The following is a 15,919-nucleotide window of genomic DNA, read 5'->3' as shown; positions in this document are numbered from 1 at the left end:
TCCTATTCACGGACCAAATTTGATTTAAGATCTACTAGCTTATTGTCAAAATACATTTTAAAAAGTTCAAAAGTATCGGCTAAATCACGGCGCTCTTCTACAATGTGGTTGCTTCTTTGTGATTTACCGGTTGAAATGTGTGAATGCTCAGTCTTACCTTCAGACATTGGACTTCCTTCTCTATTCCCAGACATTCTCAGGTTAAGCACAAGCTTACAAGTTTCCTGCACCAAAAGCGAACCTCGAATGACAATATCTTTAATTTCACAAAACCGCCGAAAGTATAGCACGAAATATTTGAAATTATCTTATTCAAATATTATGGTCAGTTCTAACTCGACCAATGAAAAACATTGAACCTAATATATACTTTCAAACACCTGTTAATTTATAAACAAATACACGTGGTAATGTTTACATAACCATGTTCATAACTTTAATAAATATATACCTGAAATAAATGCCTACTATAGGACTCTTAAATATGTGTGACCACTACGGAGGTGATGCCTCAACATGTGGGCTTTTCGTCCCCAAAGCTATCACAAGTACAGTATTCGGCACTTTTGAAATTGATTTTCTGAAAATGTATCGTTTATTAAAATATTGCTTCATGGGAATTGCTAAGGTTGTCTTTCGAAATAAATTGGTACATGTATTGTTTGTCTAATATTTTTAAGCGTTTGATTATGCCAAAAGAAATTTTAGATTTCTGCTATCACATGATACATGTACGGTTTGTTTAAAAACTTTATTTTATCAACAATGGTTACTTTATAACTTCATCTTTCAAGGTCTTCAACTGGGCAAGCCAACGTCATTGTTGAAGGAAGCTTGAAGTTTCTTTGCTATAGTTAAGCTGACATATCATTCTACGATAATCGACATTTAGATGACTAGAAACTAATAATAATAACCTAAAGTGATATTATCAAAATGCTCGATTAATAATTTCTTTGTAGGTTGATAACGGGTATATACAGTTTTGTTCCCGCTTCCATGTTGACTTGCTCGTTTTATTTTCATGAGCAGTATTCACGCCAGACATATAGGTTGACAACCAAAAGTTAGCCATTATTATGCCGCCTTCCGGTTTACCAATGGTCTCATTCTGCCCAATAACCAATAAGTAAATTATTTAAGAAATTTGGCTTATATCTTGATGATTTTATTTCTTATTACACATGTTACACGGATGAACGACTTCATAAAAGGACAACGCTCTCACGATCTTAGCAGTAAAATTCCCTATGTCCCATCCAACGCGCATATTTATTTGAATTACTACTCTGTGAATAAGAAATTTGTTAACAGGGTTTCATCATGCAAAAACAACTACACCATAGTAAGCATGACGACCGACTGGAATCGGCAAAAAACAATGCTTAAATCGCTATGACAAATTGATTGGCCGTTACTGTGTGTATAATGCTCAACTCACGATATTTTCTTCAATGTTAAATCCTCACGTTCAGGTTATGTGATGTTACAATTTCCTAAACGATTTAATTCGTTTATAGTTTTCCACTGCTTCATTGGTTCTTATATTCCTATTAATTGCCGTAAACACACAATATGTAAATTACTTCTGTCATCCTTTAAATACTAAATTCAACTCTTTGTTACAGGTTTATACGTTACTTGAGTATAGTTGGGTTGTCCCTTATACTTGCTTGATCTTTGACAGCTTTCAGTCATCAAAATAGAAAGGAAAATGAAACCAAGAAGACACCAATTTGGGAAAATTTCTTCAATGGATATCCCGTCTTGGCGAGACTGTACCACGTATTATTCTGATTGCACTAATTACGGCTGAATATAATGGTTATGTTATTCATTGTTTATCGCTTACTGTTTGCAATAATATATACTGTTATTGAAATAAGGACTCACGGATTACCCTTGGGACTATCAAAGTTGCCTTATATATTGTTAGGAATAATCGGCAATGTATTTTGCTTTTCTGTGTTACATGTTTATAAATTTCAAGAAAAAAAAACATTATGAGAGGACATTCTTTGCAAGTTATTACATTTTATTTTATGCGGAAAATTGGTGGTTTGCTTTAGCTTTGGTATAGCGATGATCCAGTTTTACTTCAGAAAAAATCTGGGGAGCATGTTCAAACCATGAATGGCTTTTACCATATATATTTGTTGTAATTTTGGGTTTCTAAATTCAACCGTCATTTTTGTATTTATATTTTCGTTTACTTGACAAAAAATGTGAATGTAAGTCGTCCATCTCAAATGCAGGAAGCGAAGCTGATAGCTCATCTACCCTACTCGAACCTGCAGAATTTGACAGTGTTAGATGGTTAATCTATGCAAGATTTTTCATATTCTTAATTCAGCACTGTTCAGACAATTGGCTTGTCGTCATTTCAGTTGTATCACATTTATGTCATGTCTGGAATTTTTATAGTTTATTACACTCTTAATATTTGATCAGTGTTGAAGACATAACTGTTGCATATGGTTGTCTACACTGCTGGTCTTTCGATGTTGGTTTTCTCAAATTCAATCATTATTAATCACCTACATTAACTACATAAACAAATCTTTACAAGTTAAACTCAGTCATAATATAGTGTATTAAAAATGAGAAAACACTATTTTGGTGATATGAAGTTGTATGAACTCATCATATACAAACTTTAAACATTGACTCACAACGGCGAACTACCCATAGACACATTTTGCGTCTGGATTTCACAAAAACAACAATACAATTCAACAATGTAACACATATAGTCACTGAAATAAATGATAGATAGAAAGTAAACTATTAGTTGTTATATACATATATATCAAAGTGGGAAAGGTGGGATTGTGATGTTATTAGAAAGAAATTCTTTTTTTACAGACAGGAAAGGAATAAAGGAATGCATACATATAATTATTATAATTATTATATTGTAGATGTTAATAGATTGCTACTGACTATAAAGTTCATCACAGCTTCGAATATAATCTAATTTTGATATATTGTCAGCATATAAACATGGTACGAGCCATCAAGTAAAAAGTGTACCGCTGTTTCGTTTTTGGTTAAAAACATACTGTTGAGGTTGGATCAAGTTTCTATCATAGAGCCGTTTGTTGAGTCCGCGAGAGTTCTGTCTTATTATTGTATGATATATTTGACCAGACCTGGAACCATATAATAAGTGTTATTCAGGTCTCGGACAGGATTTGTTCTCTGACATTCCCGGCTTAGAGTTTATATAAGCCCTAATCCGGGAATGTCACAGTATATCCCCTTTTTAGACCTGAATTACACATATAACATTGATTACCCCTGACTTAATGTTAATTTCTAGTGCAGGTATTTGTTGAACATTCACAATGCAACATGTATATTTATTACCTGTTTATTGTCTCTTTAATATTTTGAGTAATCCATTTAAATGCATCTTTTTTATCTTTACAATTTTTTTCCGTTAAAAAATAGTTTCAATAAAGTTTTTAGATATCATATTTTGTGTTTGTATGTGTGAGTGGCTTTGTTTTTTACAACCCATATCATTGAAAACCCCAACCTGATATGTTCGGCATGCATGAAGGATTTTCTAATTTGCTCAAAACATAATTTTATTGTGTATGTAACAATTTATAATAACACTTTTAACTTTAAATTTAAGTATTAAAAGTGTAAATTGCGTGATTTTGTAATTAAAATGTATTATTGACTGAAGGCCGTCGTTATTTTCCCTCTGCGAGCCTCTGACATTCCTTAGTGTTCTGTACAAACATTGACATAAGGATAAGCAATGTATGCCTCCTAATCTTCAAAATGTAAACGTGAAATTTGGCAGGAAAGGTTAATTGTAGTTTGATCTTCGACATTGTCAGACTTGCAACCCTACAATAAAAAAACATGTATGATTTCCTCGACTATTTCCAAAAAAAAAAAGTCCTTTAGAAACCAACCGATTAGAGTTAAGACAACTATGGGTCATCACACGAACTTTAAGTATATATGTAAACAAACAATTCCGTACTACAAACTATGTTTAAAAATGGACCTGTTATGACAAAATGTCAACCAATTCTAAAGAGAAAACTGGCAGCATTCATGTTAAAACAAAATGCATATCAATATTACCAAAGAAATTCAAAACAACTCAAATACATGGCTCTTGCTTTGGAATAGTTACACATTGGACAAATTGGACAGAGGGGAAATAGTATTGCTGAACCATCGATAAATATGCCACTGAAAATATATTAGGAAACATAAACATTCGTTACTTTGAACCAATACATATCTACAATGTAGGTATGTTTTATGTACATTTGTGAACTAAATCAATGTAAGAACCAATATAGATAGCATTTCTCAATCTAGAGTGCTAGATAAATTCTACTTTCATACTCGATCACGATAGTTCGACGTGGAAATATTTTACGACATACGATTCAAAGTAAAGACCATTGATTAAACTTGTGTCTATTCCTGACCTATTTCTTCGAAGTAACCGTTCAAAAACTAAAAGCTGACTGTTTTGAACTCAGTCTCAATTATATAAGTTTATATTTGATTGCAGGCAAGAAAATACACAAATTCAGTTTAATATAAAGCTTGTGTTATCTTATAAGGATAACAATAAGGCTCATCAATATGCACTTATAAAAGTTGTAAAAGGCAGTGCATTGTTTCTTTTTAGTTTTCATCCACGAGGTACATTTCGAACAATTTACTCCTGAGATGCTATGCGTTCACAATTAACTAGCCAAATTAGTCCAGATCTGTTATGCACTAGTTACCTAAACAAATAGTGCATTAGACTTGAAGTAACTGGAATTCAACACAATAGATAGTGTTACTATAGATTATAGATGTAAGAAGATTTGGTATTAGTTCAAATAGAGAACTCTCCATCTGATATATAAGTCACAATTTACAAAAGTAAACTATTATAGACAAGCCCGGATATGTGGAAACGAGTTTATTTGATACCTAGATTTTTTGACTGGTGCTAGTGAGCGGGTTTCTTTTGACGAGGCAGCCACTGATATCTGCTATTAAACCAGGTTCAATCCACCCATTTCTACATAAAAAAAAAATCCTGTACCAAGTCAGGAATATGACAGTTGTTATCCATTCGTTTGATGTGTTTGAACTTTTGATTTTGCCATTTGTTTGGGGACTTCCTTTTCTAATTTTCCTCGGAGTCCAGTATTTTTGTTATTTTACTTTCTACTCAAATTAAAGTTTACTTCAAAATCTAACCTGAACATAAATGAACGTGGGCATGACGCCCGCTCTACCTTTAGTCATTCTGAGTAGCATGTTTTTTTACTGTTTTTATTTTGGTTTTTTTTTCGTTTTCCGTTATTACTGTTGTATATCTCTAAATGAAACATAATTATGATAATTGCAGATTGTGCTGTCGACACCTTATATCCCGTTGTTGACTATAATTATGTTTGTGGGACGTCTTACGTGTTTGAAGTCACAGGAAGCTGCAATTCCGAAGAATAAATGTGTTGTTATTACGAAAGACAAGAAAATAAATTATGAAGTTGTTGCTGATTGTTTTTAATTTCCATCTTGGCATTTTTTAATGTTTATATATCGTAATTGTAGTATTATAATTGAGGAATATCAGTATTGAATTACGAAAACGTCTTATTGGGAAGAAGAACTGTCAACTGGGGACTGTGAAGTTGAAGGGTTTGACGTACGAATTTAAAAATAAATGTACATTTACCTTATAATCGTGTATCCATACATGATCGATTTTCAAGAATACGAATTTAAGTTTAGGATATTTTTCGGTTGCGTGCAAAGACATTGTTATAGTTCACCTACGGTAATTTTTCTGAAATAAAATATGTTCTAGTGTAATTGATTCTCAATAAACATCTAATTGTGGTTTTCAAGGTTAAGCAATAAAACATATACACTTTAATTTGATAACAGCTGGTTCAATATGTGATAAATTATTAAAATCGTGCAATTGATTTATTTTTAAATTCTAAACAATATTACACGTAGTTGATAATAAAGCTATTAACGAAAATTGTTAATTCATGTGATGTAATTTTTATTGTCAAACGCAGATTTGTAATCTATAAATCATCTCATCCATTGTGTGATTATAATTAAACAAGCAAGTCTTTTAATTGTTTTTTTTACAAAAAGAAACATCTTTTAATGATTAAGCAATTCTTTGTTGATTGTGTACTTTTTTTTATTTTAAATTGTGTTTATTTCTTATTGATATTGTTTTCTGTACCGATATTTTACATTGGCTATTGATGACAAAGTGTTTGTTTCTGTCCTATCTCATTTTCCACTGGCAATATACATTTCTCGCTCGTACTCTCGATCGAATCTCATTTCAAGCCGACCTTGTGCAGTTTTTTATTTGTTTTTTTTTTGTTATTTTTATTCACGTGCGGAACACACATGATATATTTGCCACTGGACATTTTGTAATCAAAACTCAATAAATATTTACTTTCAAAAGTGTTTTTATTTGAATATAGAAATTTAAAGTTTATTGTGTCGATAGATAATTACTGTATACACTTGTAACGGTACAATTTTTTTTTTCATCATTGCAATAACACCAGGTAAATCCTATTGTTGTTTTTTGTTTTGATAAATATAAGGTAATATAATCTTCCATAGCTGCTGAGTTTCAATATAATTCATTCAGAACCATTTAAAAATTGATGAAAATGCCTAGAAACGATGAGTGAAGACTTTGAAAAGGACTTGGGCTGATATGAACCAACAAAAAACACACTTTACTCACATAATTTATCCATTAATAGTATTCATTTATAATGTTACACGTATTACATATGGATATCCAAATCACTTTTTTTTTGCAAACGAACCGGAAGTGACGCGAAATCCAACTCGCCAAAAGGCAACATCAAATTCGAAGTTTAAGGCCATTGCGAATCTTAAATTCCAAAAGGGTTTGTCAAATACATCTGAAATAATCTATTCTTTTTCTTAAAGTTATTAAATTTGACCTGGAACTGTGGATGAACTTTTAATACAATAAGATTGAGTACTCGATATATTTTGTCCATAAAACTATGAAGTTGTTGCTGATTGTTTCTAATTTCAATCTTTCCATTTTTTAATGTTTATTTATCGTAATTGTAGTATTATAATTGAGGAATATCAGTATTGAATTACGAAAACGTCTTATTGGGAAGTAGATTTGTCAACTGGGGAATGTGAAATTGAAGGGTTTGACGTACGAATTTAAAAATAAATGTACCTTTACCTTATAATCGTGTATCCATATATGATCGATTTTCAAGAATACGAATTTAAAGTTTTACGATATTTTTCGGTTGCTTTCAAAGCATTGTTATAGTTCACTTACGGTAATTTTTCTGATATAAAATATGTACTAGTGTAATTGATACTCAATAAACAGCTGATTGTGGGTTTCAAGGTTAAGCAATACAAAATATACACTATTATTTGATAACAGCTGGTTCAATATATGATTAATTATCAAAATCGTGCAATTCATTTATTTTTAAAGTCTAAACAATATTACACGTAGTTGATTATAAAGCTATTAACGAAAATTGTTAATTCATGTGATGTAATTTTCATTGTCAAATGCAGATTTCTAAGCTAAAAATCATCTCATCCATTATATGATTATAATTAAACAAGAAAGTCTTTTAATTGTTTTTTTACTGGCAATATACATTTCTCGCTCGTACTCTCGATCAAATCTCATTTCAAGCCGACCTTGTGCAGTTTTTTTTTGTTTTTTTTTTGGGGGGGGGGTATTTTTATTCACGGGCGAAACACACATGATATATTTGCCACTGGACGTTTAGTAATCAAAACTCAATTAATATTTACTTTTAAAATTGTTTTTATTTGAATATATAGAGATTTAAATAGTATTGTGTCGATAGATAATTAATGTATACACGTGTAACGGTACATTTTTTTTTATCATTGCAATAACATCAGGTAAATCCTATTGTTGTTTGTTTTTTAAATATAAGGTAATATAATCTCCCACAGCTGCTGAGTTTGAATATTATTCATTCAGAACCATTTAAAAATTGATGAAAATGCGTAGAAACGATGAGTGAAGCCGTTGAAAGGGACTAGGGCTGATATGGACAAAAACACACACTTAACTTACATAATTTATCCAATAGTAGTATTCATTTATTATGTTACACGTATTACATATGGATATCCGAATCGCTTTTTTTGCAAAAAAAACCAGAAGTGACGCGAAATTCAACTCGCCAAAAGGCAACGTCAAATTCGAAGTTTAAGGACATTGAGAATCTTAAATTCCAAAAGGGTTTGTCAAATACATCTAAAATGATCTACTCTTTTTCTTAAAGTTATTAAAATTTGACATGGAACTGTGAATGGACTTTAAATACAAGAAGATTGAAAATCGATATATTTTGTCTATATCATCATTTTAGCATGGTTCTCTGACACTGATTCTTAACCCTTACTTGTATAACTCCTACTATGTTTTTCTTTCACTAAATGCATAAGCTATTCTTTTACATTGATGTATTTAGTCTAAATAATAATGAAATAACCATGAATTTATTGTTTATAGGAATAGGAGAAATTATGCCGAATTAAATTGCCAGTCATTTAAGACAAACCCTTTATAAGACAAACCTATTGTATGTTTTGTTAGTTTATTTTCGACCAGAACATGCATGGGATATATGCCCCTGAACGCTTAGAAAAAAATAACGGAACCAGCTATGACGGAGTCTATTTCGCAGGATTCTTTTTATTTTGATGTAAAGACTAATTGCGTGTTGCTGTTGTTGTTTCTTAATATCATCAGGTACATTTTCACATTTTTGATTTTTATAATGCGTGAGGTAACCAAATCACACGCAATTATCTGTTAGCAATATAATGTATACGTATATAATAATCAACGCATATGAATATGACAGATGTTTATGGTTTTTAAAAAAATCTTCCGACGAATATTTATTATTTTGAACTCTAGAATCGAGGACCACAAAGATCAACAGTGACGCTCGATTCAAATAATTCAATTTGCAAAAATTTAAACTGACTTGAGAGCTTTGAAATTAAAACTCCAAAGAATTTCTCCTAATATATCTGAAAAAATCTTTTCATAGTGTTTGACTCACGAAAAAGTAATTCGATATTAAGATAAAAAAAAAAAGCGTTTTAGTCAACATGTTCAATGAAATTAAAAATCAATAATTATTGTTCATTTGGTAAAATCAGCATAATTCCATTGATATGACTCATTGCTTTTACTTGCATAACAACTACTGTGTTTTTATTTTTCTAAACGCTAAGCTTTATATCAGAATTGATGCTGTTTATGTGAATTGTAATGAATTAGTCAAAAATTTGTTGATTCTTGGAAATATGATTAAGCTTTGCATTTGATACGATTTGTGCTAACATTTGTTACCATGATACTATAAATGTATAAACAATTATTATCTAATTGAGTTACGTGTGATTTACCACTTTAAGCTGGTCAAAATTGTAGACCATTCAGGACACAAAGGTTTGTTTTAATTTTCTATATTACATATTCTTTTTTATTGAACAATACAAAGCTGACATGATTAATTGTGATTAATAAAATAAGAAGGTTTCGCGTGTGTTTTTGAATGATATTTACATCTTTGCCTGTAATGATGGTCATTTAAAATAAGGACTCAGAGTATATCAATGTTTGTTTTCGCATAGATGTGCAGTAATTTCTCTAAATATTAGTTCGTGGTACCGAAATTATTAAGTGCAATTTTTCTTACAACCAGTGAAACATTTGATACTTTATTCTGTATATTGCCTTCCAGTTTTAAAATGAAGAGAAACGTGTTGCTGTTGTTGGTGATTATATCATCGTTTTGTATAATTGATTACTGTGACGGATATAGTTGGCCAAGAATGCCACGGATACCAAGAAAACCGAGATATCCAAGATATCCAAGATATCCCAGATGGCCAAGACATCCCACCGTATATGAGGGACGAAAACGAGCCACGTTGGATAATAAAATTAAAAGGTACATATTTCAAATGCGGCATAACTTGCATTGTTAGGGTCTTGGAATAAATTTAATGTTAAACTATATAGTTTATTAGTGATATACTATGTATTTTTGTAATATTTTTTTAACTTTCTCAAGTTTGGATAACTGTATGAGTAAAGTGCAAATATAAATTCCCTGAGCTGTATGAAGTAATCTAAGGTAATTGTAAAGGGATTATAATAGCATTGACGTTATCATATAACTACTAATTTCAATAGTCTTGAAAAAGACGTTTAAATATCGAGATATATTTGATTGAGTTAAAGTTCACCGAAGTAATTTTTTTCTTGACTTGCATAAACATAAAAAAAAACAAGAATTAATACCACTAGAAATTAAACTGAAATAAAACGCTATCTATAAAAGGAAAAAGTCCCAACTACTTCCTATTACTAAACTGTATACAGACATTTTCCGAAGAAAATGGTTGGTTAAGTCTGGTTTAATCAGCACGAGTTGCTTATTTTATAAAGTCGCACAGACAACATGTGAAGCATGATGCATTTCCTTTTTTCTCATGAGCATATCACAATTAGAAAATTGTCTAAAGGTTACACGACAACATCAATTTTTGGTGGTACTCATCCATTATTTTAGTGTCTACATTGTTGTATTTTTTTTCAGATAAATAAAATACGTGTTACATTTTTACTATCTTATGGAAAGAAAAAATATGTTCATGCGAGCCTAAAACAGAGTCCTTCTCGAAAACATGTTCATCTTACATCTTGTTTTTTTTATAAATTCAAGGAAAACATTCACAATTATATACATTAAACCTTTTGACAATATAGGTTGTTCACATAAATCATCTTTAAATCGTCATATAATGGTATATTTTTATTCTAATGAACAATGGGACATAAATATTTAAACTATTACCGAATACATTTTGCTTGTGAACGGTAGATAACCCTGCTAAAGCCATTTTCATATGTTTAGACATCAGGTAGTAAGTCAATCTCATTTTGTACATGTTTCTCGTGACTTTACAGACAAAAAAAACATGTAGGACTTTCATCAAGGGATAATAACGTTAAAATGAAGATAAAGCGAGGAAGTATATCCTTATAGTCGTATATTTTTTCTATCATTTCCTTTAAATATTTCGTTAAAATATCGATGATATATTTTGCTGTATCGAAGCTGTATGTCTTCATATTCTTTTATTGGAATCGGGTTTTGAATTTATAAACAGTTGCGGAAATAGTGTAGCTTTTCCATATATCCAGATAATTTAATATAATGCGAATAATGATTATGAATAGAAAAACAAAATACATGAACTATTATATCATATTTCAAAAAATCAATATGGATTGTTATGACACACATAGTAGTGTTACGTGTTAAAACTTTGAGCCAATCACTTTGAATACGAAAAACAGTTTCAAGAATAATGAATCTTTGATGTTCTATTATTGACATTTGGTGCTTCTTTTGCATTGTTTTGGGGCTTTTATTAATATTTCTATTGTTTTTCACGTTAAGCTACACAAACACTACCACTACCAAACTTAATTAAGGTAATTTGGGAATTATTACGCAGGGAACAAATATTTATTTCTGTCGTTTTGATAAATAAACACAATATAACAATATTTCATTAACGTCTAGTTTGATGAATATTCAGGATATACAAATAATAAAAAAGAGGCAGAGAAGAATGTATTGATTTTTGAATTTCAACTTTCAAATGTGTCCAAATTGACAAAAATCCTATAACAGTGCAATGGTAAAGGCTAGATTTTGCATTTCCTTTCAGGATATAAATCCATATAATTCAATTTTCAAAAAACAGTGTTGGTTATATTGGACTCATTGTGTATGTATTTACATATCCAGAGATATCAAATGATAATATTTCAAAAAAGACCGGTCTTGTAGTTGTTCCTAAATGTTTTATTGACAAAAGTACTAGGTTTCTTGCTTGCGTGCTAACATATTGTCATTATAGAATTTAACATGTTTCACAAGTAAAAGTATCAATAATTTAGGGTTCATCAGTCTGTTTTTTCCCGAAAATCAAAGTATGTATAATACCATATTGGTGACAGCTGTTACATTGTGTGATACTAGTATATGTTTGAAATTATGCTTTGTAAATTTCCCAGTAAGTGGAAGTTACTTACTATTTAGTCGATAAATACAATGTATTAATTTCAAATGATAGCTTGTTTTTTTCCTTTTGAGTTATATTAAAGGATATAGTAAAAAAATGTAGATTTACGAGGCACTACTTAACTTAGTATATCAAATACAATTAAATTTGTAATGCCTATTTGACTTTTTTTTATCTTTGATTCATTTTAATTTATTATACAAACTCTGACTAATCATTTCATGTGTTTTTATCTTTAATAAAAAAAAACTTATCCATCAGGTAATCATCCTTTCAAAAATAAAATTAACAAAGATACCTATTGGGAAATGTTTTTTTAATCATTGACCAAAATGTATAAAATTAGTAGTCAGGGTTCGTAAATATCATATATTAACATACATCGAGAAAAAATATATAAATTTAAAACATAGATTATGAAGATTTTTGTCGGCAAATATATGGACAATGATAGAATTACTAACAAGTCTTACACATTTTAGAAGTAACATGTAATAAATCAACAAATAATTAGTATAACTATGCAAAAGTACAAAAGTTAGTTTATGCTTATAAAGTATTGGCACTGATAAAGTACAGCAAAATTGTTCGCAAAAAAGCCAAAAATAATTTGTAAACGGATCTCCTAAACGTCTTATCAACACTAGTACTTGATTAGATTATTTAAAGTAAAAGAGGAACGAAAGATACATGAGAGACAGTCAAAGTCATAAATAAAAATAAACTGACAACGCCATGGCTCAAAATGAAAAAGACAAACAGACAAACAATAGTACACATGACACAACATGTATTTACCAGTGTGACATTTTGTTCTTGTTGTTCTGTGTTGTAAGAAAAATCCTGATTGTTTAAAATTATACTTCAAATGAAGACATCGCCAATGTGGACTCAGAAGATGGACATATAGATGAACGATGTGTGGATATGAGTGATGAAGATGTTATGGGTGATATCGATGAGCGTGACGTGAATGATTAAGAGGAAGATGACTGAGTGAGAAACTGATGAATGTCTCATTACGCCTTCAAATGCATAAAAACATTTTTTTTTAAATTTAGCAAATCTTTCTTTTAGTCATTAATGTACACAAATGGTGTTTGAAAAGTGTAACAGAAAGTTAGTTGAAAAAGAAACAAGAGAAAATTAAACATGACTGTGGAGACGTCACACAAACTGAACTGAAAAACACATGTATAAGGCTACACATAAAATACACACAACGTTTACTAAATTTTGTGGAGATGTAAAACATGCTGACATCAACAAGGTGTAAATATAAGCAAAGGTATTTACACCATTGACGTTCATTGATAAAAAATAATTTTTGGTTTATTAACATTTACTATAGTCGTCAAATAATTGATTGCGTTATATGCTGATTCCAAAAATATATTTTTTCTATATCTTTTGCCTGAAATGAAAGTGAAAATTAGCTTTTTCCTGTTTAGGAGTTTGTTGCTTTGGTCTGAATTTATGGCTATTATTCATAGAGATACCACAAAATCTAAAATGGTAGTTTATATATGCAGATTAAAGAAAAAGTAGTTCTAAACACTTTTTTTATGAAGGAACATGATCATTGCAGAGGTTTTTTTCCAAGGTGATTATTATGTGAAATAACAAAAACAAAAAAAAACTCCGAGAAAAATTTTAAACGGAAAGTTTTGGAATAAATGGCAACATCTTAAGCACAAACGCATAAAACGATTGGTTAATACTGTCATATATTCCTGACTTAATACAGCATAAGACCCAATGTTGTAGCATGTGTAAATACACAATGGTTAGGGAAATTTAAGAGCTGGAACGTAAAAATACCGTTTGACCATGACCTCGATTCCAAATCAATAATTGAAGGATTCCAAATCAACGTACCTTACGTATCTATATTATGTATGGTAAATAAGATATCACTGTTTGATCAATTTTAAATTTTCCAGGGAGAAAAGCTATTAATAAAAGACAAAGGTAACATTTCGACTAAGATTTGTCAGTTACGACATAATACTACAAAAGTCTGTTTAAATATATTGTCATGTTATTACGATTTCTAACAGAACGCGAAATGAACACAGGTTAAATTTAAAACTCAATAACTTTGACCTAGATATTGTTCGATTGACAAACGACATCGAATCAAAATAAAGTAGGCCTCCAACAACCAGAGTTGGATTAAGAGGAGGCCAAGAGTAAGGGGGATTCTAACCCAACTTTTGTTTGAAAAAATCTGGTTTATTATATAGAATATCACTCTAGCATGATTGTAATATGATTGAGGCAGTCGGTACCTCCGCCTCCCTTTAATAAAATTTCTGATACGCTACTGATAACTATCAGTTCACGTGTCCATTTATATATCACTTATTTTCAGAAGTGGAAATATCAATTTACGCAAAGTTGCAAGGTATTACTATCTATAAGTTTTAGAGAATGTCTTGTAATGACTATATGTTTGTTAAAAACTGGCTTGAATCCAAAAAATACGTATTTTGATGATTTTTTGTCCCAACTGATACGATTTTTGTTTTACATCTGATACCTTAATGTAGATATTATGTTTGAAATAGATGACTAGGTGTGGTTACTATATGCTGTTAAAATTTTAAAATACATACAAAGATATAGCCATTTAGGTGAGATTACATTAAATACAATAATAGTAGTACATTTCAAAATATTTTTGGTAATTCTGATTTATTTACTGAACGAATTATTGTATTGGTATACCATTGAATTTATTTATTTCCTTAAGATGAAAATATCCCTAATAACTTTTATCATCATGCAAAAAAATATGTTGAATAATTATGTAAAAGAAATATTGTTGTATGACAAAGCACAGTCTTCTGAACCATGTGAACGTCTGTTTACATAATCTTTTTTTTTTATCATGTTTCAATTTTGATTGAATTATCTTAGTTAGTATATTACCTCGTTCACAATTATTCCCTCCACATTAAGGGGGTACCCAACACTATACCCCAAAAATATCCTGTCGTTTAATTTTTCTTAAATTTTTTTCATTGATAAACTAGGCCTACCTAAACATCTTGTAAACATTTTAAAAGATTTGAACCGTAGGTTTAAAAGATTTGGCAACTCAAATATGGCATCTTTTACATACTAGTATCGGCCAAAATTTGAAGTTTCTAAAATATGGGCATAGGGTTAAATCTGTTAAATTTTTAAAAATGTAATCCTAATTTGACAATAGCATAGCTAATAATGATAGCTGAGGTGAATATTAGTTCACTGATACCCTTTTCTTGTAAGTTTTTTATTCCGGATTTAAAATTTTGCCCGAAATTTAATAGGGGGTACCAGAATCAGCCCCGAAAAGTTAATGCTGTGCTTCTAGTATTGGAAGAAGATTTTTATTTTGAAAAAAAAATTGTCGTTTAATTTTTTCATAAAACTAAGCATTTGGAGTGCTATATACTAGTCGGTTGTTCATGAAAAAAATTTTAAAACTCAACCGTTAGATTTTTTGGTATTAAAGTTTGAAATACGCCCCACCCTCAAATTGGTTCATTAAATAAGATCAAAATTTATTCAAAAATTACATAATGGCAATATTTTTTTTCGTCTTTTGAACTAGGCCTTAGATATTTTGCATGTGGATGTATCATATCGAGTTTAAGTGTCTTGCATCATGATGACCTTTGTGTGACCTTCAAATGTGACCGCAAGGTCAAATTTATGTTGTTTTTGTTTCGTGAAAAAC

The 15,919-nt window shown here is 30.2% G+C and overlaps 1 protein-coding gene across 1 annotated transcript; it reads left to right on the top strand.

Annotated features, from left to right (window-relative positions):
* The first annotated feature begins 9,773 nt into the window (after positions 1-9,773).
* Positions 9,774-13,173, top strand: LOC139483309 (uncharacterized). The gene is made up of 2 exons (XM_071267339.1): positions 9,774-10,043; positions 13,050-13,173. Exons 1-2 carry the CDS (start codon positions 9,841-9,843, stop codon positions 13,171-13,173), a joined length of 327 nt encoding a protein of 108 aa, XP_071123440.1. The 5' UTR covers positions 9,774-9,840.
* The last annotated feature ends 2,746 nt before the right edge of the window (positions 13,174-15,919 follow it).

Source organism: Mytilus edulis, chromosome 7 (assembly GCF_963676685.1).
Source record: "Mytilus edulis chromosome 7, xbMytEdul2.2, whole genome shotgun sequence".
Taxonomy (NCBI): Eukaryota; Metazoa; Mollusca; class Bivalvia; order Mytilida; family Mytilidae; genus Mytilus; species Mytilus edulis.
The sequence above is the reverse complement of the archived record's forward strand: the minus strand, read 5'-3'. Positions and strand labels throughout refer to the sequence as shown.

Excerpts from the sequence above, each read along its gene's own strand:
- LOC139483309 (XM_071267339.1), top strand. The coding sequence starts at position 9,841 with ATGAAGAGAAACGTGTTGCTGTTGTTGGTGATTATATCATCGTTTTGT. Across the intron at positions 10,044-13,049 it reads TTGGATAATAAAATTAAAAG|TTATACTTCAAATGAAGACA; the intron begins GTACATATTTCA and ends GATTGTTTAAAA.